Consider the following 26,168-nt stretch of genomic DNA (forward strand, 5'->3'; position numbering starts at 1 on the left):
TCTCAAAATCCAATTTGATATTAATGAGAACTTAACATGATTTGTCTGGGAGGTGGAGTGATGGTCAAAAAAATGTTAAACAACATCATGGAGTCATCTCTTCCTCAATGGAGATCCATTGTAAGTTACACTTTCAAAACTTATCAATATGTTATTAATGTTACAATATTATGCTACAAATTTATTTAGTTATTTTATTTATTTCCAAAAAAAAGTCTACTTCCATTAGTTAAGAAAATGTACATAGGATAGTATATAACTCATATGTTACAAGCCACTTTGCAATGGCTACAAGAAAACATCATGTATAAATGAAGCAACAAAGCCTCGTCACAGAATTACTCGACAGACTCCACTTTGCAATGGCTACAATATTATGCTACAATTACTACGTCCTCATTCAATTAAATGGGGATCATGATGAGACACACAAAGTTTGTCATCTACAAAGAGAGTTTGGGATCAAGTGACAAATGAAGACAGTCTAAAAGACAACTTAGCTCTCTTACAACACAAGCAAGATCATGTGAGGTACAATCCATGCTCTCTTTGTCTCTTATTATAAGTTTTTTTCCGTAGAGTTAGTTAGTTTATTAATAATATACCATTTCATTATCAATATATAAATGAGTCTTAGGGGAATCGAACCCCTAGAAGCAATATGTTCTTTCTTTCACCCAATTGAGACCTCCCTTCCCACCCATCAAACGTTAATATATTTCATATCCAAATATTATAATAGAAAGTATGGAATTGAAAATACACATGCAAATTACCTTACTAAACTTGTTTAGTAGCCTCCTTAGTGATCATACATAGGGTATTTCTTTCAAAGATGTTCATGAAGATGTTGATCTCTTCATTGTCCTTATTTAACTCTTATCGTTCCAACTTCATAATTTGAGTAAGGATTCTGTGTCCTTAATATCATCTAGATCAAACATTGATTAATCTATCTCATTACAAGTTAGAAGTGCGGACTACATTGTCTTCACCCTTATCATTATCCTCTTGTTTACATTCTTCATTTAGTGGAACTACCATGTCCATGACATCATAAGCAAAATGTTATGCCCAACGTCACTTTTGTGTCTTGCGAAATGTTGTGTTAAGCATCATTTAGCATTACAAACATGTGATAATTAACATCATGTTTTAGAATGCGACACTAAACATCATGTTTTACATATGTGACATTCAACAAAATGTTTTGACAATCTTAAACATCGTACATAAAAACAATATTTAGCATAGCCATGTAATTGCACATAAAGAGATATATAAATGAAAACTTCAGTTCCTTGTTTGTTATTTCTCACTCTTGTGTTAGCAATATATAGCGATGTGAAAATATGTTGCTATGCAACACAATAGCAACGCAAAATGGGCATTGCATCAACATTGCGAAGTGAAGTGCCAAAAAAGGAAAAAAGTTATTTTTAAAAATGAATTGTTTCTTATCTTTTTAATAAATTATGCACATAACATTTTCAATTGAAACTTTTAATTTTAGTTCTTTTTAAATGTGTGTGTATACACACACACACACACACACACACACACACACACATATCAATGTTTGTTGATCGATATGCATCCATTGTTTATTACACATTGCCATGTAATATGGCGAAATGCTATTTGTTCACTAAACCTGTTTTAAAATATGAGGATCTTTCGTGACAAATTTCATGGCAAACCCACCATTAAAGCATGAGATAGCATCTTGATCTAGTATGTATCGTAGTAAGATATGGTCTTTGCCCCACTTATATATGTGTCCTAGTATCACAATAAAAGGTTAACAACATTGTATACATGATCTAGTAGTAATAATTTTTTATAGTTTTTCGAAGGTAACAACACCCTTTGGTTAGTGCTTGAATAATGTTCGATATTGGCCACTGGATTTAAATGTACCATGAATATAGTGACATCTAATGCCTTGATATCAATGCCTCATCCTAATCACTACTCATCATGAAACAAAATGATTTCTCACTAAGTGATCTTTTGCTTCACATACAATGATTTCAAACTCAAACTCCAATACAATGACTGTCCATGAATACATCATTCATCACCCATCCCAGGTGATGGCAGGACCCATACATGCATTATCTTGATTCTTTAGCAGAGGAAAGAAGATAGCCTTTTAGATCAATGTTGGTCTAGTCATTCACCTATTGGTAGGTTGACCATTCAACAATGTAAGATCAAGCTAAATTAGCATTTAGATAGTTTTTTTTAGCGATGTTACAAAAAGTACATAATGAATAAATGTATGATCCATCCAACCCTCAATGCAAAAGGATGAAAGTGTTATTTGCTCCAGAAATCCATTTAAACCACATACCTTGACCCACTTTGTGAAATCCATAGACAACATACCCTTGGGAAATGCACAATTTGTTTTTATAAGACCAAAATTCAGATACCTCATAACTAAAAATGTGTACTTAATATCAAAACAAAAAATTAGTGTTTATACATATTGCCAAAGCAAAAGAAATTGGCGAGGACTTACAAACTATGAGAGAAAAACAATGAGTAGGCACATGCCTTAATCTAATCAACAATGCCATAACTAGTGTTTGTCATGTACTATTAAAGAACTTTATTGATCGAGGTGATGGGCATGAGGTGTACAATACTACATCATCATTTTTTTTTCCAAAAAGAGGCCACTTTCCCATTAGTTAGGAGATATTATTACAGAAAGACTATACAATGTGGCTTATATATAAATCTGGGCAGTGGGAATTACTCTTCGACCGAGTTCAAGAATATGAGATTACGTACATATCCTTTCAAACTGACTACTTAATGTACGTAGGTACCTATAACTATAAACTAGTGCCCTTCATTGTTGGCACTACAACGTTATCATTAATTAAACTTGCAACATTGGTCACCTTCATGGTATGGTCATGAGTTTATAAATTTAAGTATATATAGAGTGAGAGCTAATATATTTGTACAAAAACCAGTAATATATGTCTATATTTATAATTTTATACTCAATCACATGTTTACATCACATTGATAACTTCTCTCTATATGACATGGTAAGGGTTCTCCCACAACCTCTTATAACATTTGATGTCTAATTTCTCTCACTTTCATAATAGAACACTAGACATCTCCAAGCATGCTTGAAATACCAACACATTCTACAAATATAAAAGGAGAAAAAACATATTGTAATGTCACTCAGTATGACACATTTAAACAAACATAAGTACACAATAAAGAAAAGATAATCTATAGTATTAATAACATCCAGATTGCAAATCTCATCATCCATGTCTAAAATCATATTATCATAGTGGAGTTTGGTTTCAATTATGACACAGTGGGGGATATACCTTTTCTATGTTATCTTACCCTCCACTAGATTGTATCATTATATGCTTTGTATATGCTTATTGGCAATGGAAATTGTGGTGTAGTTTTGTTAAATAAAATAAAATAAATCATATTATCATAGGGTTGAACCTATTATAGGATTTATCAACATATATAATAAGATTAACAAGTGGAATACAAATTAGTCCATTCATAAATGCCAAATATCACAAAGGATGAGTATAAATTAATTGTCGAGAATCAAGATCAACTCATGTGGACACTTGCTTATAGAGAAAGGCACGATGTATGAAAAGGTGTGTGCAAACACACTTTACTATAATTCGCGTGAATGATCTAGTTACATGAAGAACTAGATTGTGACATCTAGTTAGTTGTAAAGTGCAAATGTATCAAAGAATATTATATATTCTTATATTATAGAATCGTACTCAAGTGATGTCTCTAACTATACTCCACCAACCATACTTAATATAAAGCCCACTTGGCCCATTGTGTTATGTTTATGCTTTTCAATTGATGTATATAGTTTTCTCTTATGTGCATAAGCTCTCATCCTATATACAATGCTCACACATGCACAACACTTCGACAAACCTTGACTCTACAAGAGTTAGCATTCTTTACATGGTATCATAACGTGAGGGTTGGAGATCCTTCATAGAGCTATGCGATTGAAGTTGGGAAAGCACAATTACGTATCTTGGGAGTACATGATGCATCAATACTAGTCGGGCATGGTCATTGGTTATTAGAGTTATATTGAAGGTGCTCTAGAAACAACCCTCAATATCATAAACCTTCACTATTCGAATTGGCAACAATCACTCTAGTTGGTCAACAAGGGTGTGGTGTGCATATAATGAGGACACTAGGAGTAAAGAAGGCCCTAAAGGTGGCCAATGAAAAACTTTATCAATCAATTCGACAAAATAAGCTTATAGTAAATTTTAGGTAGAATGATAATAGAGAGTCGTATCTACTTGAAGATCACCTGGATAGACCTCAACTACTTGACCGGTCTCTTTAGCCAATTCATGCATAACCCCCTAACACTCATATGGATTGTGTTAAGCAAGTGGTATGATATGTTAGTGGAACAGTTGATTGCGATATCTTATACAAGAGCCAAGTTGTTAGATATAATCAATGATCAGCCTGAAGTTGTAAATCTATCCCCATATGTGCTCTTAGAGTGCACATTTTGTGATAGTGCTCCAAATGAGGAGTGGCTAGTGTGCAACTCGACCATATGGGTTGATAAGGTGTTAATCTAGTAAACCGTAGATGTGTAGGACACAATGTATTTAGGAAAGAGCGAAATAGGTAATAGGATTGGCTAATCAAGTCAACTAGAATATTTTGTGGGCAATTACAATGTACTTAGTCTTGAAGTATGTGCCATTGACTTCAAGATAAGTACTATCTAGCACTTGCCTATATCTAGGGAATTGGATCATATTAAATGACAAGTCAGTTGACAAAAAAGGAATATCTCCACTACTATCAACTGACTTGCACATTTAATGTTATACTCAAACCAAACATAGAATATAATCCACTTTCTTACACAATGGTTAGATTGATCATCAGTCCCCACTAATTTTGTAGTGAGCTGGTCCATATCCTATCTAAGCTCTAAGGTGTGAGCGCATGGGTAAACTACCGTTGTGAGCTACTCTTATATGTAATAGAAGTTTTGTTTTCATATATCCATCTTTGTAATGGTAACTCTATATACCTATCTAATCGATTCTCAATATTTCTCACTAATGTTCTTTGGGTAGACAAGGCATACATGATTAAAGTTCCCAACCTAAATTGTTTCATTTATGTTATATGACATAATTTAGCAACTTACCTTCTTTCATCTCTATATAATGTAACTCTTTCCTTGTTTCCAATTTATATTGATGGTTGACCATCAATCATTTGCATTAACTATTCAAAGAAATAGACATAAATTTATTTAAGAATTTATACAAAATCCATGAAGGAGAAACATCATCTACCATGGATTGATACAAATTTTTGACAAAGAAAGAATGAGCTCCATCTTGATATTAAGTTTTAAGTTGTTTATCTAATTTGAGGCCATTTATAACAATGAATGAATGAATGCATCTCTAGTAAAAAAGAAACATCATTGAATTGGCCAATAATCTTATAGGAACCTAGACCACGATACAAAATTCTACACCAACATGCTATACACATAGCTTGTATCTAGTTACTCACATTATACATAGTATTTAACAATTAATCACTTGTATTCAACAATTAATCACTTAAAAAACCCTTAATTGAACATTAAATCAGTCTCTCTACATAAATTTTTGATCGATCTTGAAGATTATGGATTCATAGGAGGGGCAAGAAAGTAATTGAATCAACATGCATGAATGCATCCAAAAGCTCTAGTACAAAAGAAACATCATTGAATTGGCCAATAATCCAATAGGAACCTAGACCACGATACAAGATTCTACACCAACATGCTATACACATATCTTGTATCTAGTTACTCACATTATACCTAGTATTTAACAATTAATCACTTCCATTCAACAATTAATCACATAAAAAAGCCTTAATTAAACCTTAAATTAGTCTCTCTACATAAATTTTTGATACCTCTTCGATCTTGAAGATTGTGGATTCATAGGTGTGGCAAGAAAGTAATTGAATCAACATGGCACATGAACAAGCCCAAGAGATAGCTTTAACAGAGTGGCCAAGCTTATCATCAACACTAGGAACCTCTAAGACATGGTTGTAATATACAGAGAGAGAGAGAGAGAGAGAGAGAGAGAGAGAGAGAGAGAGAGATGGTTGTTATGTGTATGGAAACCATAATCTAGTAGAGAGCATTGTAATTCTTTGCAAAAAGAGTTACTTGTGTCTTCTTGGTTATTATGTTGGCCAGGAAAGGAGAGATTGCGCTCTCAATTTAATCATTTGTTTCGTTTGGGGGTCAAAGAAGTGGGAGATATAGTTGATGCTCCATCTCAAAGAATTTTGGAGTTTGTTGAAGCGCGACAATTATTACGCATCTCGCCAAATTATGGGTTTATTGGCAACAACTACAAAATATTGCATTGACGCAAGGTCCCTAACCTCTACAAACAAGAGAACAATCGTGGATTGATTGGTGTTTACGGGGTCAAAGGTTGTTGTTACAAGTGACTACTAACCTTTTGTATCATTTCTTTGTTGAGTCTCTTGGATGGTTATTATCTAAGGCTAAAGAAGAATGGAAAATACACAAATCTAATCATGGGTGGTGGCAGATCTTACAACGTAGTTGGCATTCTAAATTGCCACTTGTAGCAAAGGTCTTCCTTTGGAGAGTTTTGATTGGAGGATTGCCTTTGGGATTAGCTCTAAAGTGTCGTGGACTAGCAACGGGTAAATGCTTCTTTTGCATTGTTCAAACGGAAGATAGTACTCATCGATTTATACAATGTTTGATTGCTTGTCAGATTTGGAGTTACATTTCTCAAATTTGACAAGTTTTATCACGATGTTATTTGACACCTAGACAGTGGGTGTTTGCACAATTACATAGGTAGATGGAGATCATTTTTCTACTTATGAGATATTGGGGATTGCACCATAATTGGAACATGTGCAATGCTTTTGTATTCGATGGTAGAAATGGAGTGAAAGCATATCTACGAAAGTTGAAGGGAGTACTAATGTGGCAATTTTCTTTATTGGGGCAAGTGGAAATTCTTTCCTTAGTGGAGTGTTCGTCTTGCCTATCGGCAATTCAACATGCGCCACTACCCATGTAGTGTAGTTAGTGGGTAACCATATTCCATTGTCACACCCATTGTAAGTAATGTTTTTTACACACATTTATTAATATAATTGTGTGTTTTCACGAAAAGAATTAGAATTAGAATTAGAATTTGTATTGTCCATAAAGAGGCCAATTTTGACCTATGGGACCAGAGTATACATGTGTTCTTGATATGTGTCTCCTTCCTAAGAAGGGGTATTCATACATTGAAGCACAAAGTCTCTATGTGTGAATAAAGCATACACATATGAGCTCAACCTTCTCGGTGGTGTCTTAAGTATGGCACTCAAGTTATCACTCCCTCTTAGTATGTCAACATATCTTGAACGAATTGCACTATATGTCGAGCATGTGAAGAGCAAGTGACATTCATCCTCTACCATGCCTTCGTTGCATACTTTGCATGTCTTCAAATTAGTTACATTTTGATACCATGATGCAACTTCAATACCTAGTGAGATTGAGTGCGAAGTAGTGTAAGGGATCTATGAGCATTACTACTCATATTGGTAATGGGATAAGGTTGGATACGATCAATAGGCATTCTTGATTTATATTGAGACCAACATTGAGGGTTGACATTTGCAATGTAGTATTCTAGCTTTGTCCTCTTAGCATCTTCCCACTTCATCCTTAATGATTCCACCAACCTTTCCTCAATCATTACATACTGCATAAAATTGCCCAAAAGCTCTAAAAGATCATCCAAACCCCATCATCTAAACCATTTCCTTAGTCAACAACCCAACCAAATGAGAGAATCTTACTTTTATGATTCTTTTGTAGCTTACATCCAACATTCCAAGCAAGATGTGGTAATCGATGATTCGACATATTCTTGACTTTTGTAATGTATTTATATACTTTTTGGAGTGCCAATAATTCTATGGGTCGAACACCTGTTTCCAAGAGCATAACCTGGTAAGAGGTAGTGCATTTAACTCCTAATTGCCTCCTTAAAAACATATTTTGAGTTTTCTCAATCTCATTCCATGCATTAAGAGAGATGGTGCCACCCCATACTTCTACTCCATAAAGCAACACTTGAGTTACCATGGCATTGAACAACATTAGTTTTACTTCCCATCCACAAGTATCACTTTGGTTGCATTGGTTCTCCAAAAGGCAATACGATTTCCAACTGGCTTGGAGCCTAGAATCAAAGCATGCACTCCATTTATTTGTGGCAGGTACATCAATACCAAGATATTTAAAGCTTTGAACAAATTGTATATGTTTACCTCTATATGTGAGCATAGGGTAATGATGAGGTTGGATGGTTTGAACTTTGCACTACCATCATTTTTGTTTTCTCCACATTCACTGTTAGTCCACTACTATGGCAAAATTCTTCTAAAACCCCAAGTAAATTTTGCATACTATCAACATCATATGAGAAGAGTACCACATCATCAGCATATAGAAGCAATAAGATAACATGTTGCATCAATTTGGGATCATTCAATCTTTCTTGTCTTGCAACCTGATTTACCACTTCTTCTAATTTATCAATACATAAACCAAAAAGTGTGGGTGATAGTGGGTATCCTTGCTTGACCCCCATGTTACTTAAAAAGTGCTTTGAGAATCCACTATCCATTTTTAGTTGGTATTTTGCTTGTTCATATAGGCATGCAACAACAACTCGGTACTCTAATGGCATGTCAATCTCTACCATTCTATTCCAGAGCTCACTTCGTGGTACGGTATCAAAAGCTTTCTTAAAATCAACAAAACAGTTACAATAAAGTGTTTTTCCTTGTAGTCGACTCTCTTCCATGATTACTCTCAATGTAACCAAATGATCCATAGTGGAGTGTTTTGGTCTAAATCCTACTTGCCCAAGTGCTCTTTTGCTTGTACTTTTAGCCCATGTGCTTATCTTTTGCTCCATAATCATGCTATATAATTTAGCAATAGTTGAGCTCACCATTATTGTACAAGCCATTGGAGCCACTTGGAGCCACACCTTCATGCATATATAGCCTTTGTACATAGTCTAACATCTCTTCATTTGTAAAGTGACCTTTCACATATTCTTTCTTACCCATGAGTTGTCCCCATGCTAATTTCGGTTTGAGGTTAAACAAGTTTTTCTTTTTCATCTCTTGCATTTGGAAATATCTTCTTTTCTTTCTCCTCACGACTTTCTTATATAGGTGCCATGCAACAATATTTTCATTTTCCCCCTCTATGGACTTAAACCATTTGAGATATATCTTACATTCATCGTCGAACCAAGAATTAAATGGAAAACTAAACGTCTTATGCCCACCCACATGCCCCTTAAAGTATTAATACCCAGCCTTAAGGATGATATCCTTCAAATGTTGCCAATTTTCTTTAACATCGTTGCTTAGAGAAAAATTTAACAAATGGTTCTCCACTTCATTTGCATACATCTTAGCTTTTTCGTAGCAAGGTCGGATGATACATCTTTTTTCATCCTTCACTCCATGGCATCTATTAGTGAAATGTGGAATTGCAAACTCTAGGTACAATGGCTTGTGGTCTGAGTCTAGAGATAGAGAACCAACTTTAAACACATTCACCAATGATAGATCACATGCCAACATTAATGCGTAATCAACCACACTTCCTCCACCCGAGGATGGTAAACATGTGAGCACATTTGTCGATGGGAATGCCTTTATACCATTTAGGATAATCAAGTTTTTGCAATTTAAAATATGTATCAAAAGTTTTCCATAATCAAACATGACACAATCCTTTGAGTCACGCAATAGACAATGTTCTACTACATTTTCTTCAAATGTTTCCACGTTTTGGAAATGTCCAACTCTTGCATTGAAGTCTCCTATTATATAATTACAACTTTACCAAGCTTCTCAAATGAAAGTATATCATAGCATAATTATGTAAAAGGATCCTCACAATCTAACCCAAACCTACTATAGTAGTTTGAGTCTTTGTGAGGAATGTAACATGCAACTATATACAACTTCTCTTTCCCCAAATTAACCTCTATACATATGTATCTCTTATAGTCATCATATTTGCATACTTTGATAGAATTATCTAAGCTCTCATGGTAGATACATGCTATCTCGGCACGCCTAGAGAGAGAGAGAGAGAGAGAGAGAGAGAGAGAGAGACCCTAATGCTAATTGTTTTTGTGTTTTGTTTTCTCTTCTTTTTTACATTTTCACAACCATGCCTTAGAGGTACCTAAGAGTGGTAACAATCAAGGATGCATTGTTGGTGTCACAAAGAAGATTAATGGCCTTTCGAACGACAAGATCAACATTTCGTATTCCAAAATGTTATACCTTTATTTGGGATAAGTTGCAAGAATTACTATCTACATATGAGCCAATTCCTAATTTAGATGGAGGATCTCAAGAGCTTGATTGGACAAACGATCTCAACAAACGATGCTTATCACAAGTTGATTGACAAACAGAAGTGGATGGAAGAAAGGGTTATAAAGATATGGGGTTTTTGTAAGCCCGTTACTTGGTGGTTTCATCACATGATCAAGGTAGGTTGGTGTTCTCGGTTGGAAACCTAAGGTATTCATGTGGAGAGTTATGGTTGGAGCTTTACCATTGGGGGACATATTAACAAAAAGAAACATTGCTAGAGGAACGTGTTTCTTTTGTTCGGTAGAATTGGAATATAGTAGGCATTGGTTTCTTTCATGCCCGATGGCTAGGATGGTTTGGAGGTGTATCAATTTAGTGTGGATGTCTCTAACTAGAGTACTAAGCCTATCTTCCTTCAGTTGGGTTTTTGCACACCTAGCCCAACTGCACATCTGGAGAACAATGAACCAATGCCTCCTTTCCAAATTAATTTTGAGTTCTCGAGGTATTGGATGCTATGGTTCAATTGACAATGCTAGAGAAGTCACAAAATCTCCAGCATGAAGAGAGAAAACTCTGCAAGGTCACATATCATCATATTCACCATTTGTGACTCTCTCTCTCTCTCTCTCTCTCTCTCTCTCTCTCTCTCTCGGTAAAAGCACACAATTATATTAATTTTATGTAAAATCCATTTAGTTACAACACTTCATAGACTCATCTACCTATCATATGCCTATGTAGGGAGAGGGGCGTTCTGTAATGCTATTAAAAAACCTGACTATGCATTTTAGGAAATGATCCCCACATGCTCTAACATCCAAAAATTGCACATGAGAATACCTTTAAGCTTCTTTATAGAGGCTTTCACCCCATGTCTATTATCAAACATGAAATCATTACGCATATTCCAATTGTGTTGTAGACCCCAATAATGTAAAAATTGGAACAATATCTCCATCTCATCATTTGATCCATTTTGAACATATTGAGAAAAAACCCATTGTTGAGGTCTCAAACAACAACAGGATAAAACTTGCCAAATGTCCAATAAGTACTTCCAAATGGTACATGCTATAGGACATTTAATGAACCTATGTGTACTATCTTCCAATGGAACGGTGCAAAAGAAACAAGTGCTAGACCCTAGTCCTCGTCTCTTTAAGGCCGAACCTAATGGGAGCCCACCAATCATGACTCTCCATATGAATTCCTTTGCACGAAATGATAGATGGGAATGCCAACCACGGTGTAATATTTTCCACCACCTTGCATCTGACTTATATACATTCCACAACTTCGTTGCTTTAGGAGATAGCCAAGATAATGATGCCATCGCATGATGATACAATATATTTGGAGTGACATGTAACAAGCGTGTACCATCTTGTAACTGCCAATCTACCCAAGGTGCAAAATTTATTTTCAAATGGCAAAGATCCTTGCAACAATGGTATATCTTGTAATTTCTCCCAAATAAATCCATAATTTGGGGGAATACATAACCATCTCTTGGCATCTTCAAAATTCGACAACCTTTGAGATTCATTATCAACCACATCTCTCTCTCTCCCCATAAATTGAATATTGTGTTCCTAAATCCTAGCTCATTATCAAAATTTATTAGGTGGGTGATTGAGGTAAACGATTGATGGATCCAAAATCCCCAATCATTGTGTAAAGGAAGTGAATGGAAAACCTTACCCCTTCATTAGGTGAATGATTGAAGTAAATGATTGGTTGGATCCAAAACCCCTAATTGGTTAAACTGATCCTTCGAGGTTCTCTCTCTTATGTTGCGACTACATTGTTTATCATCACTAATGTTGGATCAATGTTTTTTTAAAGATCTCATCACAAACCCAATAACTAACAACCATTAGTTTGTCAAAAACACACAACAATATTAGCGTAATCAATGTTTAGAAATATCTTGGTTATACATGTGAACATTTAATATGTTTGCCAATGGAAAGCTAGCATCATGATATATTATTCGATGCATGTGTAACTTATTATCAACATTAGTGGTGAATCATGATGATCAACCAACAATTTTCATTTCATTCTTGGTAATCTTGAGTGATTTGATTTATGATAGTTGTATCAATTTTCATGAAATATATTTCTATATGAAACCACTACTGTCAATGACACATACCATGGTAACTATAGTGGGAAATTAATTAACTTGATGAATGCGAATAATGAGTCACAACACAAACCATAAGGGAGTACGACACAAACATTGATGGAGATTGAGCTAATGACAACTACAATCATTGTTTCCCCCTATTCTTCAACATCAAACTTGCGTAGTACGTAAAATTTGTGTTCGTCTAGTATAACATTCGTTTTCCTACGTTGGAAAACGAATGCGAATGTTATTCAAACATTTTTGTGTTTTTTTTTTTGTTTTTTTCTCCTTTTTTAAAGTTTTTTTTTGTTTTTTTTAGGTTTATTTACCTCATAATAAATAGCTAATCCAAAGGTATGGTATTTACCATTCTTCGAGGGTGTTTACCATACTCGAATGATTGAAATTATGGTACGTATGGTTCATACTATGCATGATCAAAGTCACTTCGCTCTATTTTTTTACTTTTCTCTTAAACCACCAATTTCTCCTCCCTAGTAAGTTTTACATTCCCGTAAGCTTTATATTCCCAAACTTTCATTGGGTTACATGTATACAAAGGCACAAATTTTTTCCCATTGCAAATAACAAACTCAATCCACTAAAAATAATCAAATAATTGCCATTATATGTGCATGATAATGAAGTAGTTACCTATCTCTTTATGGGATATGTTAACCATGAACATATCAGGTTTTATTTCTTGTCAGAGCTTCCTTTTTTTTCTGTAAGTTGTTTTTTGTCCGAGCATGATTGATTTTGCTAAAAACAAAAAACAAATTTAGGACAAGATTATATGTTGAATAGAAGCATTTAATTCAAAAGATAAGCAAGAAAGGTGCATTTCAACCAATAGCACATTCCAAATACTTAAAACTGGTCAACACAAAAGGTATAAGGTATAACATTGTGGATTGAAAATAGATGATAGAGATCACAATCATATATTTAAAAACAAGAAACATTTTATTTCAATGTCATGACAAGATACAAAATTTTGCAAGACCACTTCACAATAGAAGATATGAAAAGGTGATCGACACGTAATAATATACTAGAGCTATACATGATATATGCAACTTCCCAAAGTACGAAGGGGGCATATTGAGGTTAACATATAACAAAAATCCAATCTCAAAGGTTGCAACATAAACATCCCACATAAAACCTACAAGATAGAAATAGAAATTAAATATATATGGTATATGCTAGTTTTCCTAAAATTACAGAATGTAAACTTATGAAGTTATGAGAATTCAAGACTCATTGGTTTGCAATTCAATTCTTGACGTTTGTTCCCACACTTGATTGTGGCCAAAGATGGCAAATATCCCATCATTACCAAAGAAAAAACAAAAACACCTTTTAGGAAAAGGAATGCTCTAGAGACCACAACAAAAAAAATACCAAGATATAGTAATAATGTAATTATATCATGTGATTGAAGAAATACGGAAACATACTGAGGTATAATAACCTCGTTGGAATGTCGAACCATTGTAATAAAGCCCCACAACTATAATGAGACTCAATTGATGTAATTTGATAACATTCTTTTGGCACATGTTTGTGGAAAGTTGAAACTATTAATCCTTTTGAGGAGCCCAAGGTTGTGTCAGATACATGAAAATATGGAATATGTTCTTAACATTTTGAAAACTACAATACTGTTTTTTGTTTTTACTATCAACAAATTCTTACTATGAAAACATTACTTTTAAATTGATAATATCGTGAATTTCAAATGGTAGAGTATAGTAAGTGGAGAAAAAACATTTTACCACAATTGTACAAGAAACACAAATAACTATTTTCAATTTTATTTTGGGGAAATTTGTGTCCTGAAGATTCAATTACAAAATAAGACATTATGTCCAAAGTATGCAAGGTTATTCAGTCATGGGCCATGGCCTCTTGACTTTAGAGATAGCAATGATTAAGAAATCATAAGAGAAAGGAAAGCATTCATAAATGATGGCAAATTATAAATATCATGCAACTTTAAAAAAGAAAGCATTTGACATGAAATTATTTTTCTCCATCATATAATCTCTTGATTGCAAAAGTAATGGAATAACACTTAGAAGTTCATACGATAGATAGCAATAATTCATAGACAATGAATGACAAGACTCCCAAATATCATGCAACTTCCGTAGAGAAAACATCTTGCAAGGTATTGTTTCTCTCTCTCATAGCCAAAGAGCTAAGAAATGAAGAAATGTTTACAAGTGACAACGGCTATACAAAGAAAAGAGTATGAAGGTTTTGAAAGGATGTTTTTGGATCCAAGGAACATAGTGCAGTCATAAGATTCGTCGTGCCTATCTTTTGAATCCCAATAAAACCAACAACAATCCAATATAGTCGAAACGTGTAATGTGCCGGATGATATTTTGCGCTTTCGGTGTATTGTAAGGGGGGTATCGGACCATAGCATCTCCCCACAAAGTTCGGTATACCACTGGCTTCATGTGGCTAAAAGTGTCAAAACTATACTTCCCATGATATGATCCCATTCCACTTTCTCCTACCCCTCCAAAGGGTATTGTATCGAGGCCCACCTACACAATGTATCAATGTCTGATCCATAATATGCCCTAATATATGTGTATATAACATTCCAATCCACATTCATTGGATTGATTTCGGAATTATGTCTTATCAACAAAAATGATTTGATATATTGTTTGTTTGTTTTTTTTTAAATTCTTTTAGTCATTATCTTTTTCTTTTCTTTGTTTTATGTGGATGGGTGTGTAATGGCTCACATGTATGACCGCATCATTTATAACAACACTTCCTGCCGATGTTTCATTGACAACTCTCTTCTTCAATTCCTTGTCATTTGTGAAAAGGTACAACGATAATGGTTTGCCCCTTGAGTTCACGAAATCAATCGCATCGTTCATTGATTGAATCTAGGTTAAAAAATAAAACAATTGGAGGGGTCAATTAATACAGACACAATTTGAGATTGAGTCTAGGTTCAAAAATAAAAGCAATTGGAGAATTCAGTAGAGACACAATTCGAGAAAGAATCAATAAAGCACATCATTCCATCACAAGGTGAGAAAGAGAGAGTGAGGAAGAGACCGTAATAATAGGAAGAATTGGTCCAAAGATCTCCTCGTTCATAATTGTTGAATTCAATGGAGGATCCAATAAAATTGTCGGCTCAATAAACCTAGTTAAGAATTTAAACAAAGGAATGGATTACTAGGGCATTTCATGATGTCTATATAATTCATAGATCGGAATCGGAAAAGTTATCCCCCGCAAAAAAAAGAGTTACCGTACAATGTCTCATCATTATATTTTCCACCATGAACAATGCTTTTCGCTGTATGTTTATCCGTCAAATAAGATGTAAGACGAGAAAAATGTCGCCGATTCACAACTCTCATAAGATCAGGGCATTTCTCCAGATCGTTGCCGAAAAACTCTTTCAATGTTGCAACGAGTTCTTCTACCTGCAATGAATTTAACGAATTTAATATATATAAATATGTACATATATATATATATATATATAAATAGATAAATATATGTATGTATGATACAATATCAGCTTTTGGATATTTGCTAGTGCACCCCTAGCATTGGAATCCATAGATGAATCAAATAGCTCACCAGAGTCTGGGCATTTTCTTCTTTGACAAGAACATAATCGGGAGCGACACACGTTTGGCCAGCGTTGATTCCCCACTTCCCGCCAACAAATCTCCTCGCTGCTGTCTATCAATTAGTTTCACAGCATTCCGATACTTTTTCAACAATAATCGAGTCAAATCTTTCTTAGATGAATGATTGCATAATTCAAAGGAGAAATGAAAAATATACCAGTTCCATCTTCATACAATATATACAAGTAATCCTATCATGTGTGTACAATTAATTAAACATTTATGACCAATCACCTTGAGATCGATTCCGGAATCGAAAATAGTGGGCGATTTTCCTCCGAGTTCCAACGTAACGGGTGTAAGATGCTTAACCGCAGCTGCCAGCACTATTTTGCCAACATGGGCACTACCTACAAGGAGCACCTTTCTTTCAGTAAAGACTTTCGAAAGAATTACAGATCTGTTTAAAAGATCTGATTCAAGTTGTCAAAATCCAAAGCCATAATAAAGGATTTTAGATCTATATTCACATATCTTTAGATCCTTTTTTTAAAAAATCAAACGCCAAGACATGGAATAACACCTGTGAAGAAAATTTTGTCCCATTGTTGGTCCAACAATTCCGTGGTTTCTGGAACGCCGCCCTCCACAACTCGGATTGCACGGCTATCCAAATATAGTGGAACTATTTTGGCGAGTACTGCCGAAACTGAAGGTGCATTTTCCGAACATTTCAACACCGCTGCATTACCAGCCGCGATGGCACCTAAAAGGGGATTCAATGCGAGTGCTTCTCGCGTAACCCCGATATGTGCCAGGAGCAATAAGTACACTCCATATAATAACATAACTAATCATGGATGATGAATGTGCATATGAGATTAACTAAACAAGCATTGACTGAGGATTAAACGTTCAAAAACTAGCAATAATGCCGAGAATCTTCACAAAAGGTATATCTCTTAGATGCACCTTGACAAGAGAAATCATGCAAAAAGCTCTCTAGGCCGGGTTATTCTCGGAATACAGCTATGAGAAAAAAAATCATGCAACAAGCTCTATAGGGTTGGTTATTCTCAGAATACATCTACGGTATGAATTTTGTCCAAAGATCGTGTAAACTGCGCCTCTGTCTCCAGTAGGAAGATAGATTAAAAGAAACCAATTTCTTACCTATTGGATAGTTCCAGGTTGAAAAGATGAGTACAACACCGAGAGGCTCTGCAACGATCGCACCATGTGAAGGTTGTAATATGAGAGGCATTGTCACCTGCAAAACCCATCATTCTTACACGATTTTAAGGACTTAGCAGTACTGTGTCTGAATGCTTACATATAACATGTGGATTATTACCATGTGCAAAATCATCTATGCTAATTTCATATCTTGTCACTGGTTTTATCATTGAATTTTCTTCCTTTTTTCTTTACAAATTAGTGGTGGTCGCGAACTGCGCGCCATTCACAAAACATGACCACATATTTTAAAATTCGTCTGCGAAGGAAATTAGTCTCCCGGATTGATTAAGACTCTTACCTTCTCAGGCTTCATCCATTTCTTGAGATTTTTCTTTATCAAATCACATGCGTTCAAAATCATCGCGATCTACAAACAATCCAAGAAGAATGAATAAAATTGAGGAACTAATTAAAGGCAACACAATATATAATTATGCACGAAGAGAATAGAATAAGAAAACCTAAAAACAAATAAGGAGGGAGGGGGGGGGGGGGAGGGAGGAAAACCCTAAAATCACATAGATGAAATTTACTTCGGTGCAGAAGGATTCAAAGGAGGATTTTCCAAGATCGATCAGAAGGGCTTGCTCGATTTCTCCTTTGCGTTCATTAAGGAGAGAAATCAGGGCTTCCAATTGAGAGAGCCTCCATTCAATGGGGCGTGTGATGCCCTGTTTGAATGCGTTCCGAAGCTCCGAATTCAAGGCCTCCATGGATTCTTCTTCGTCACCAAATCAAGGGATTTTGCAGAACCGCACTCCTCCTGCTCTTGACAAAACAAAAAATAGAAAAGAAGAAGAAAAAGAAACCTGCTCCTGCTCCTTCTGTTACTCTCTCTCTCTCTCTCTCTCTCTCTCTCTAACCCTCCTCTGTTCCGATCATAGTATGAACCATACGCGTATGTTATTTATCATACTCCCTCCAAGTATGGTAAATACCATACGTTTGTATTCATTATTTATTATAATTTATAAGGTAACTTTTGTATTCGTTATTTTTTTTTCGAGGTAAGAATGTTAAAAGGTAAAAAGTATTATTATTTTTAAACGTAAGAATGTTTTTGATAACATACGCATTCGTTTGAATGCGTATGAAAAAGAATGTTCGAGTATATTACGTACTCTCTCTCTCTCTAGCCCTCCTCTGTTCCGACAGCGACTGAGAATAAAAGTGTAGAAAAGACAGAAGGAACCAGCGAAATGACACGTGGGTCTTATTTAGAGCGGAGCCTCCTTTTCTCGGATTCGAACTCGGGTCTCTTGACAAATAATTGGGTAAAGCTCTTCTTAAAACTCTATTTCCCTTCCAAATTTAATTTTTTACCCTAATCATAAACTTGTTAAGACTAAGGGCAAATAGTCTCGGGTTCGAAAACCCAACTTCCTCGCCTCTTCGTTTCTCCTATACATATGTATACATACATGTATAATACATATCAAATGGGTAGACTTGTCGTTTCTTTCTATCCATTTCAAGAACAAAAAACAACCCCACTTCGTTTCTCTCGCTCTCTCCTTTCGAGACGTCTCATTGCTTTCCTCCATGCCATGCCCCCCCCCCCCCCCCATCCCTTTTCCTTTCCATGGGTCCCTCTTGAAGGTTCATGTATCGTCATTGCTGCCACTTTACGTATTACTTACACCACAATTATATTAATAATTGTGTTTCGAAAACACTACAATGGTTATCACAATTGAGTGGTGTCATTGCAACTGGGGTAGTAGGGCATGTTGAATCACTAATAGGCAAGAGAATCTCTCTCTCTCTCTCTCTCTCCTTGGTAGTTTCTCTAGTATAGCATCAAAGTCATAATTTTGAGAGAACTCAAGTTCACTCCTCACCAAGGACTAGGCCTTGTCTCATAGATCATTATCGGTCTCTCGTGGTGGACATGAAAAAGATATATATCTATCTCTCGCTAGGTAGGATAAACGCATCGATAAATTTTGTGTACTTAGGCCCCTTGGGTTAATATTGGGCTCTATATGGATCTAACAAAAAGCAAAAAGTCTTATCTCTCTCATCTCTTCTTTATCATTATTTGGTAAATTGGTAGAAGCACACAATTATATTAATTGTATGTAAAATCCACTTGTTACAACTTTGTAGTCTTCTACCTATGTAGAGAGAGGGATGTCTTGTAAAGCTAATATAAAACTTGAATATGCACTTGAGAAAGTATCCCCACATACTCTAACATCCAAAAATTCCAAATAAGAATGCCTTTCAACTTCTTCATAGGCTTTCACCCCATGTCTACTATCAAACATGAAAGCATTACATATATTCCAATTGTGTTGTAGTCCCCAATATCGTAAAAATTTGAACAATATCTCCAGCTTGTCATTTAGACCATTTTGAACATATTAAGAAAAAACCCATTGTTGAGGCCTCAAATAACAATGGCTTGCCAAATGTTCAATAAGTACTTCCAAATTATACATGCAATAGGACATTTAATGAGCCTATGTATACTGTGGCGGTAGGGGCCTAATTTGGCCATAGTACTGTCCTCCAATAAAAACGGTGCAAAAGAAGCACGTACCTAATCCTAATCCTCATTTCTTTAAGGTCAAACCTAATGGGAGCCCACTAATCATGATTCTCCATATGAATACCTTTCTCATCTCATCTTTGTCTCTCTCATCGTGACTTAACTTGCGATTGACTTCCAATCCCCTCGGAATGGATCAACACCACCAATATTAACTCATAAAGAACATTGGATTTTGTCTTAGAATCCTACCATTATTAATTAACTCACACTACCGAGCTACTTATCTATAGACATATCCACATGATGAATATGATGACTTGTCACCTTACATAATTGTTGCTTTTCATGTGATAGATCCTCCCACCATTCCAACAATGAAATTCCCACAAGAGGAACAAGCGTGTTTTCTCATTGTCTTTATTTTTGTGAAAATCTAGAGTTGCCACATAAGTATGCCTTCCACTTTGTAATGTACGTATTGGCTCTCTAATCATCTACCTCTCTTGGTGAAAACACACACAATTATATTTCCTTCCCTTAGTTGTAAGTTGTCACACTACATTATATTCAAAGGTGAAGTTTTTAAAGACATTATATGTCTACGTATCTCTCTCTCTAGATTCACTATCTTTTAATTATTATTATTTTAATTCTTTTACATTTTCTCTCTTAGGTCGCAAATCTCTCTCTAGATTCTCTATCTTTTAGTTGTTTCTCTAGATATTCTATTTTTTATAAGAATTCAAGACAATATTTTGGGTTGTAATGCCATGTTTTGTCTTTTGGAAACATCAATATACACTTTTACATGTGCTATACCTTTTTTTGAAACGAAAACTTGACTTTAAAGTCCTTTGCATGTAGAGGAATTGCATATAGAGTTTTAAAACCTTCCAACAATTGAGAGACACTTCAACAAATCACTTTACTAAATTTTGGTCAATGCTCATTAAATTCAATTTAATTTTGATTTATCATAATTAACTTATTTTAATGGTTAGTTGTTAACCGGTTAATCACATGCCTTTGGTTCGAGGCTTGTATTTCATACCTCTTTATTGCATGATACATATTTTAAATCTCTCTCTCTCTCTATTCGTAAATCAATGTTTATTATTAAAACAAAATGATAATACAACCCTTGCTATTTTCATTACTTCATAGATAGTCATAGTGCAAGGGAAACCCTCTCAACTGTTGCAAAACTAGATGACATACCTCTATCTCCTCTTGGGACAACGTCCCCATACAACATAGTTGTGAAAATTGCCAAATCAACTTCCTTATCCTGCAGAGGAGTTGTTTTACCCCATGAATTCAATCAAACAAGAACTCATTTTTCATGATCCAATTAAACCACATCCCCCAATACCTAAGGTAATCAAACACGACCTTATATGATGGTGTGGACATGTCTTTATCGTCAACAATAAAAACCCACTTAAAAGGTGATAAAACATTTCATGTTATCGATGCCCAAATTTGTGATATAACCACCCAAATGGCTTTAGCAAAAGAACATGTAATGAACCTATGTTTGACATCTTCATCATCCACCGTGAAAAAAAAACATGTCACATTCGAAATATGTCTTCACGTTAAGGCCATCGCCAAAGGCAACCCATCAACTACCACACGACAAAGAAACATCTTTGCAAGGAATGGAAGATGAGACTGCCATCTTGCATTGAAGACTCTATGCCACCACTTTACATGTCGAATAATGTAACATGTATCCAAAACCTTATTTGCTAACCAAGCTCTATCTTCAACCAACTTATGGTATATATTACTAGTGTGCACCACAAAAAATCGATTGTCCAATACCAAATGACCAATCTTTCCACGGGTCCTCGACCACCATCTCTAGAATCAGGAAAACTAATCTAGGCAATGCTAAATTATATTGATTGCCAAATATACCCATATCCATGTGGTATATGAAACTTATTTCTAATTGTCCGAAAGGCCATCATTTTCCTACGTGACTCTAAGATGCCATCTTCCATAGTTACCAAACCCAACCTTGCCATTCGATTGAATTGTGTATTTAGACTTTCTTTTCCATCCCAATGTAATATCCTTGAAGTTGCCAACACCTCTACTACCAAGGAATTAATATCATTACTACACTCATGGGGCTTCCAATTAAACAATTTCAAACATCATTGCCAAGAAAGCATTAATTGTTGAACCATGATAGATTTTGAGCATTTAAATGCCCGGGTAATATTAATAACACGCCACCACGATGCTGTAATTTTGGTTTTCCCATGTTATATACCAACCTTTTCCACAAAATAACTTATTTCTACCCAAGGTTGGGTACCTATGCACATACCTTTCAACAGATTGAATTTTCTAACCGTTTTGGGATACAAATATTGTTCCATGATACCCAACTCATACCAAGTTTTGATTCTTTCTTCCACAATGTATATTTAAGTGAATGAGCTAATTGATCAAGTGATTTCTTTGTCCAGGGTAACAATGGCAAAAAATAAGAAATTATTGGAATCATAATAGCTTGTACCACTTTGAGACGAGTACTAAACGACCATGCTTGAGACTCCCAATACATAAATTTGTCTAAAATGGTCCTCGATATCCAGTTCAAACTTTGAGACAATGAGATGTCAACACCAATAGGGCAACCTAAGTGCTGACACACATTCCCTTGATCCAATATTTGGCCACACCATCCAAGATCAACCAAATTACTCATAGTACATCTAATGAGCATGACTTCCACATATTTATATGTAATCTTGACGCCAATGTGAACACATTCCATACCTCCATGGGTTTTGCTATATTATCAAGTTTCGCTTTCAGAAATAAAAACGAATCATTGGCCAATGCTTGCGCTAGCAATTGTTTCCATGATGGTAGATCTAGTCCAACTATTTCTCCACATGTTGCCAACTCATGTATCTTCACCAAAATTGGGTGTGTAGCTAGCGAGCGAGCCTCTCTCTCTCTCTCTCTCTCTTCGTAATTAGCTTACCCTAGTGGTAAGTTGTTAACACTACAAGCACTACGTCTTGAGTTCGAAACCCAATTTTCTCACTTCTCTCTATTATATACTTCATATATATCTCTTAATTCACTAGATGCCACTCTGGAATGTAGGGGTTGAACCCATGACCACCTAGTCTCCATTGGGAAACCTTACCAACGGAGCTCGCTCTCTCTCTCTCTCTCCCACACACACACACACACACACACACACACACACACACACATTGTGCATATCCCAATTATAACGCAATCTCCAATATCTCAAAAAGAGAGAAACATTCTTCATCTCTCATCTCTTATAAACTATGGAAACACCCATGTCTTGGCATCAAATGACAACGTGAAAAAACTTGTTAAATATGAAAGCTTGAGCTCCCTTTTGTAACTTGAGCTAGAGCTTTCTCATCCCCTCTTACTCTCTTTTCATATTAACCAATTATTAGTACATGAGCTTCTAAGCTCCACACTAATCACTCTTTCCCCAAGTATGTGTTAAGTGGTGATTACTTAATGATCGAGGTGTATTTTATAACAGGATGTTATGTGTGTTGCATGCTTGTCTTAATCTAGTTAATGTTAAAACTTATATCAAATCTTAGTTAACCTCCTATTAAGATGAGGTTGATGGGAGTTCACCAAGTAAGGGTGCACGATACTAGTGGCTCAAGGATGATTGAAAATTGTCCTCTCATGGTTTGCTGCCTCTAGGGTAGACACACCTCTAGACCTTTTGGCAACGATTCGAAATTCTAATGAAGCGAGAGAACCCTTCGCATAACACATAGGCGTGTCGTCGGTGCAAATCACTTAGCATTGACACGTCTATTTTAGTGCCGCTACCGAGGAGTCAAGTTCGATGCTTGAGCTCTTCAATGACTCTTTCGTGAGATCCCGAGGAAGTTCAAGATAAGGGAAGCCACGAGTGATTGTGAGGTAAAATGATCACTCGTTATTATCAGTTGATGATTAGTTTGCTAATAATTGGTTAAACATTGGGAATTTGTGTGTGATTAATTTTACTAGTTAGGTTCTGATTATTTATTGTGTGATTTATTTTCATTTAATTTTCGAAGTTAACTATTGTGTGCCATTTTTGCTATTTTACCTTATATTTAGAAATTTGACTCAAAATTTGGCTCTTGTTTTTATCATTATCAATATATTAAGTTGTCTGTCATTTCAAGTTAACTCCTTAAGTACAAAGATTTAAGGAATGAAAGATTCCTTAAAATTACAACGTCATATTATAACATTAATAAATTGCCTTTTTAAGTTGTTGATGTCATATGAAGCTACAAAGCTCGATTTGAGTTTAAAAGCTCAATACTTCAAAAGCTCAAAGCTCCAAATCTTGAGGCTTCAAACCTTGAAGCTTCAAAATCTCAAAGCTTCAAACCACGAGGCTTGAAATCTCGAAGCTTCAAAACACAAAGCTTCAAACCTTGAAGCTCTAGATCCTAGACACCAAGATTCAAGATTTAAACTTATAATCTAAGACATCTCCTTGCTTTTATACCCACGCAAATCAAATATGTCCAATGGGAAGACAACTTAGGCATAGAACAAGTAGCTTTAGAATGGGATCTCTTGGAGGTCATTGTGGAGCTAAGAGCTATAAACAAAGAAGTCAAGATATGGTAATCCAAACTGGCCAAACATGGGAGACCCAATACGAAAACCAAACACGATAGGAGGTTTGTTGTTGGGGCCATAGGAATTTCAACCCGAGATCAATGAGTTCACCCATTCTCTCAACACGAAGATCGGCACCTCAACTTCCTAAAACTCTCTCTCAATTATATCATCCCTCCTTTTGTACCATGTGTGTGACAGGTATGGAGGTTGATTACAATGGCCTGCATGTAACGAATGAATGAATTGCTCTTAGGGATGTAAATATTAACAATGTGTTTCCTTGTTGCTCTCTTTGCATGCTTGGCAATATTAACAATGGTATGTTGACAATGCATGCTTGGCAATGGTCATAAGGCAGAGTTGGCAAATTAATCTAGAACTTAATGCACATGTATGATGTTATCGTGATGTAGCGTGTCCATGGTGAGAAAAAGTGGCCATTAAGTGGGTTCAAAGAGGTCCAAAGTTCAAGTCTCTGCCAATGCATTAAAAATAATAACTTTTTATTCCCTTTTCTTTTGGGCCAAGGTAATATTAAATTCATGAAATGTCGAATATAGGTCTCTCATTTTCCTCCATAAAAGGGGGAGAAGAGGGCTTATTTTGGAGTCAACATTTTGTTGTTTTGAGGTAGAACATTAGGGTTTATTTCTCTTCTCAGTCTTCTTCCTTTCAAGGGCTTGTGGTCCCTCATCCTATGTTGGAGGGCACCATTAGGGTTTTGGTTTAAGGTCTTCCTCTTCCTATTCGATTAGGGTTTCCTCTTCTTGTGGGTTTGGGTTTTTCTTGTAGTCATAATCGTTTGTGCTTAATCGCTAGCCAATTCTTGTAGTCATTGCCATTTGTGCTTAATCACTTAGTCTGAGCGGATTCTTGTAAAAACCACTGAATTGTGGTGCTAAGCCGATTGTTGTTAAAAGCCCTAATTTTTGTATCATAAATCGTGTATATTCTTTCCTTACGATTTTGTCTTAATCTCGCATATGGTTCGCAAATCGAGTGCTAATCACATCAAACCCTAACATTGTCAATGAATTGAATGCTAACGCGGTCGAAAGCCGTCGAATCACCCTCTGACTCCCTAGTGCATGACCCCATGGTCCCGCCCAATCCGACCTGCAAGCGTGAATATTCACGACAACGTTAAAACCCATATAAAGTTCTAATGTGGTTGTGGGGGATCACACCACTGATGGAATTTGTTTGGTGTAGAGCGTTGTCGCCCAATTGACAGGTTGTGGTTTGTGTGTCTATATGATGACTTTCTGTTTGACATGTTGAACTTTGTTAAATTGTGGCACTTCACTAACATATGTGATAGCATGGCAAAGCTAATATAGGTGTATAGGAATCTTGAGGAAACATCGTGGAATCTTTGCCTTTATATCACTTGTTAGTCAAGCCATCCCAACCAGGGCTCCTAGCATTAGGAAGTTTCCTTAAAATTGTGCAACCCTCCTCTATGAAATTTGCATCAAACTCATGATTAAGGGGGTTGTACACAATAAATCAA

The 26,168-nt window shown here is 35.6% G+C and overlaps 1 protein-coding gene across 1 annotated transcript; it reads right to left on the reverse strand.

Annotated features, from left to right (window-relative positions):
* Positions 1-14,637: 14,637 nt before the first annotated feature.
* LOC147851147 (aldehyde dehydrogenase family 3 member H1-like) lies at positions 14,638-18,241 on the reverse strand. The gene is made up of 10 exons (XM_087335895.1): positions 18,036-18,241; positions 17,801-17,869; positions 17,437-17,533; positions 16,847-17,053; positions 16,558-16,673; positions 16,271-16,375; positions 15,938-16,110; positions 15,734-15,824; positions 15,409-15,558; positions 14,638-15,201 (listed from the first exon to the last, which is right to left on the reverse strand). Exons 1-10 carry the CDS (start codon positions 18,213-18,215, stop codon positions 14,962-14,964), a joined length of 1,428 nt encoding a protein of 475 aa, XP_087192021.1. The 5' UTR covers positions 18,216-18,241; the 3' UTR covers positions 14,638-14,961.
* Between the last annotated feature and the right edge of the window lie 7,927 nt (positions 18,242-26,168).

The sequence above is a fragment of the Azolla caroliniana genome, unplaced genomic scaffold, assembly GCF_043228905.1.
Source record: "Azolla caroliniana isolate FFs.n. ecotype wild unplaced genomic scaffold, voAzoCaro1.0.p SCAF_20, whole genome shotgun sequence".
In the NCBI taxonomy this organism is placed as follows: domain Eukaryota; kingdom Viridiplantae; phylum Streptophyta; class Polypodiopsida; order Salviniales; family Salviniaceae; genus Azolla; species Azolla caroliniana.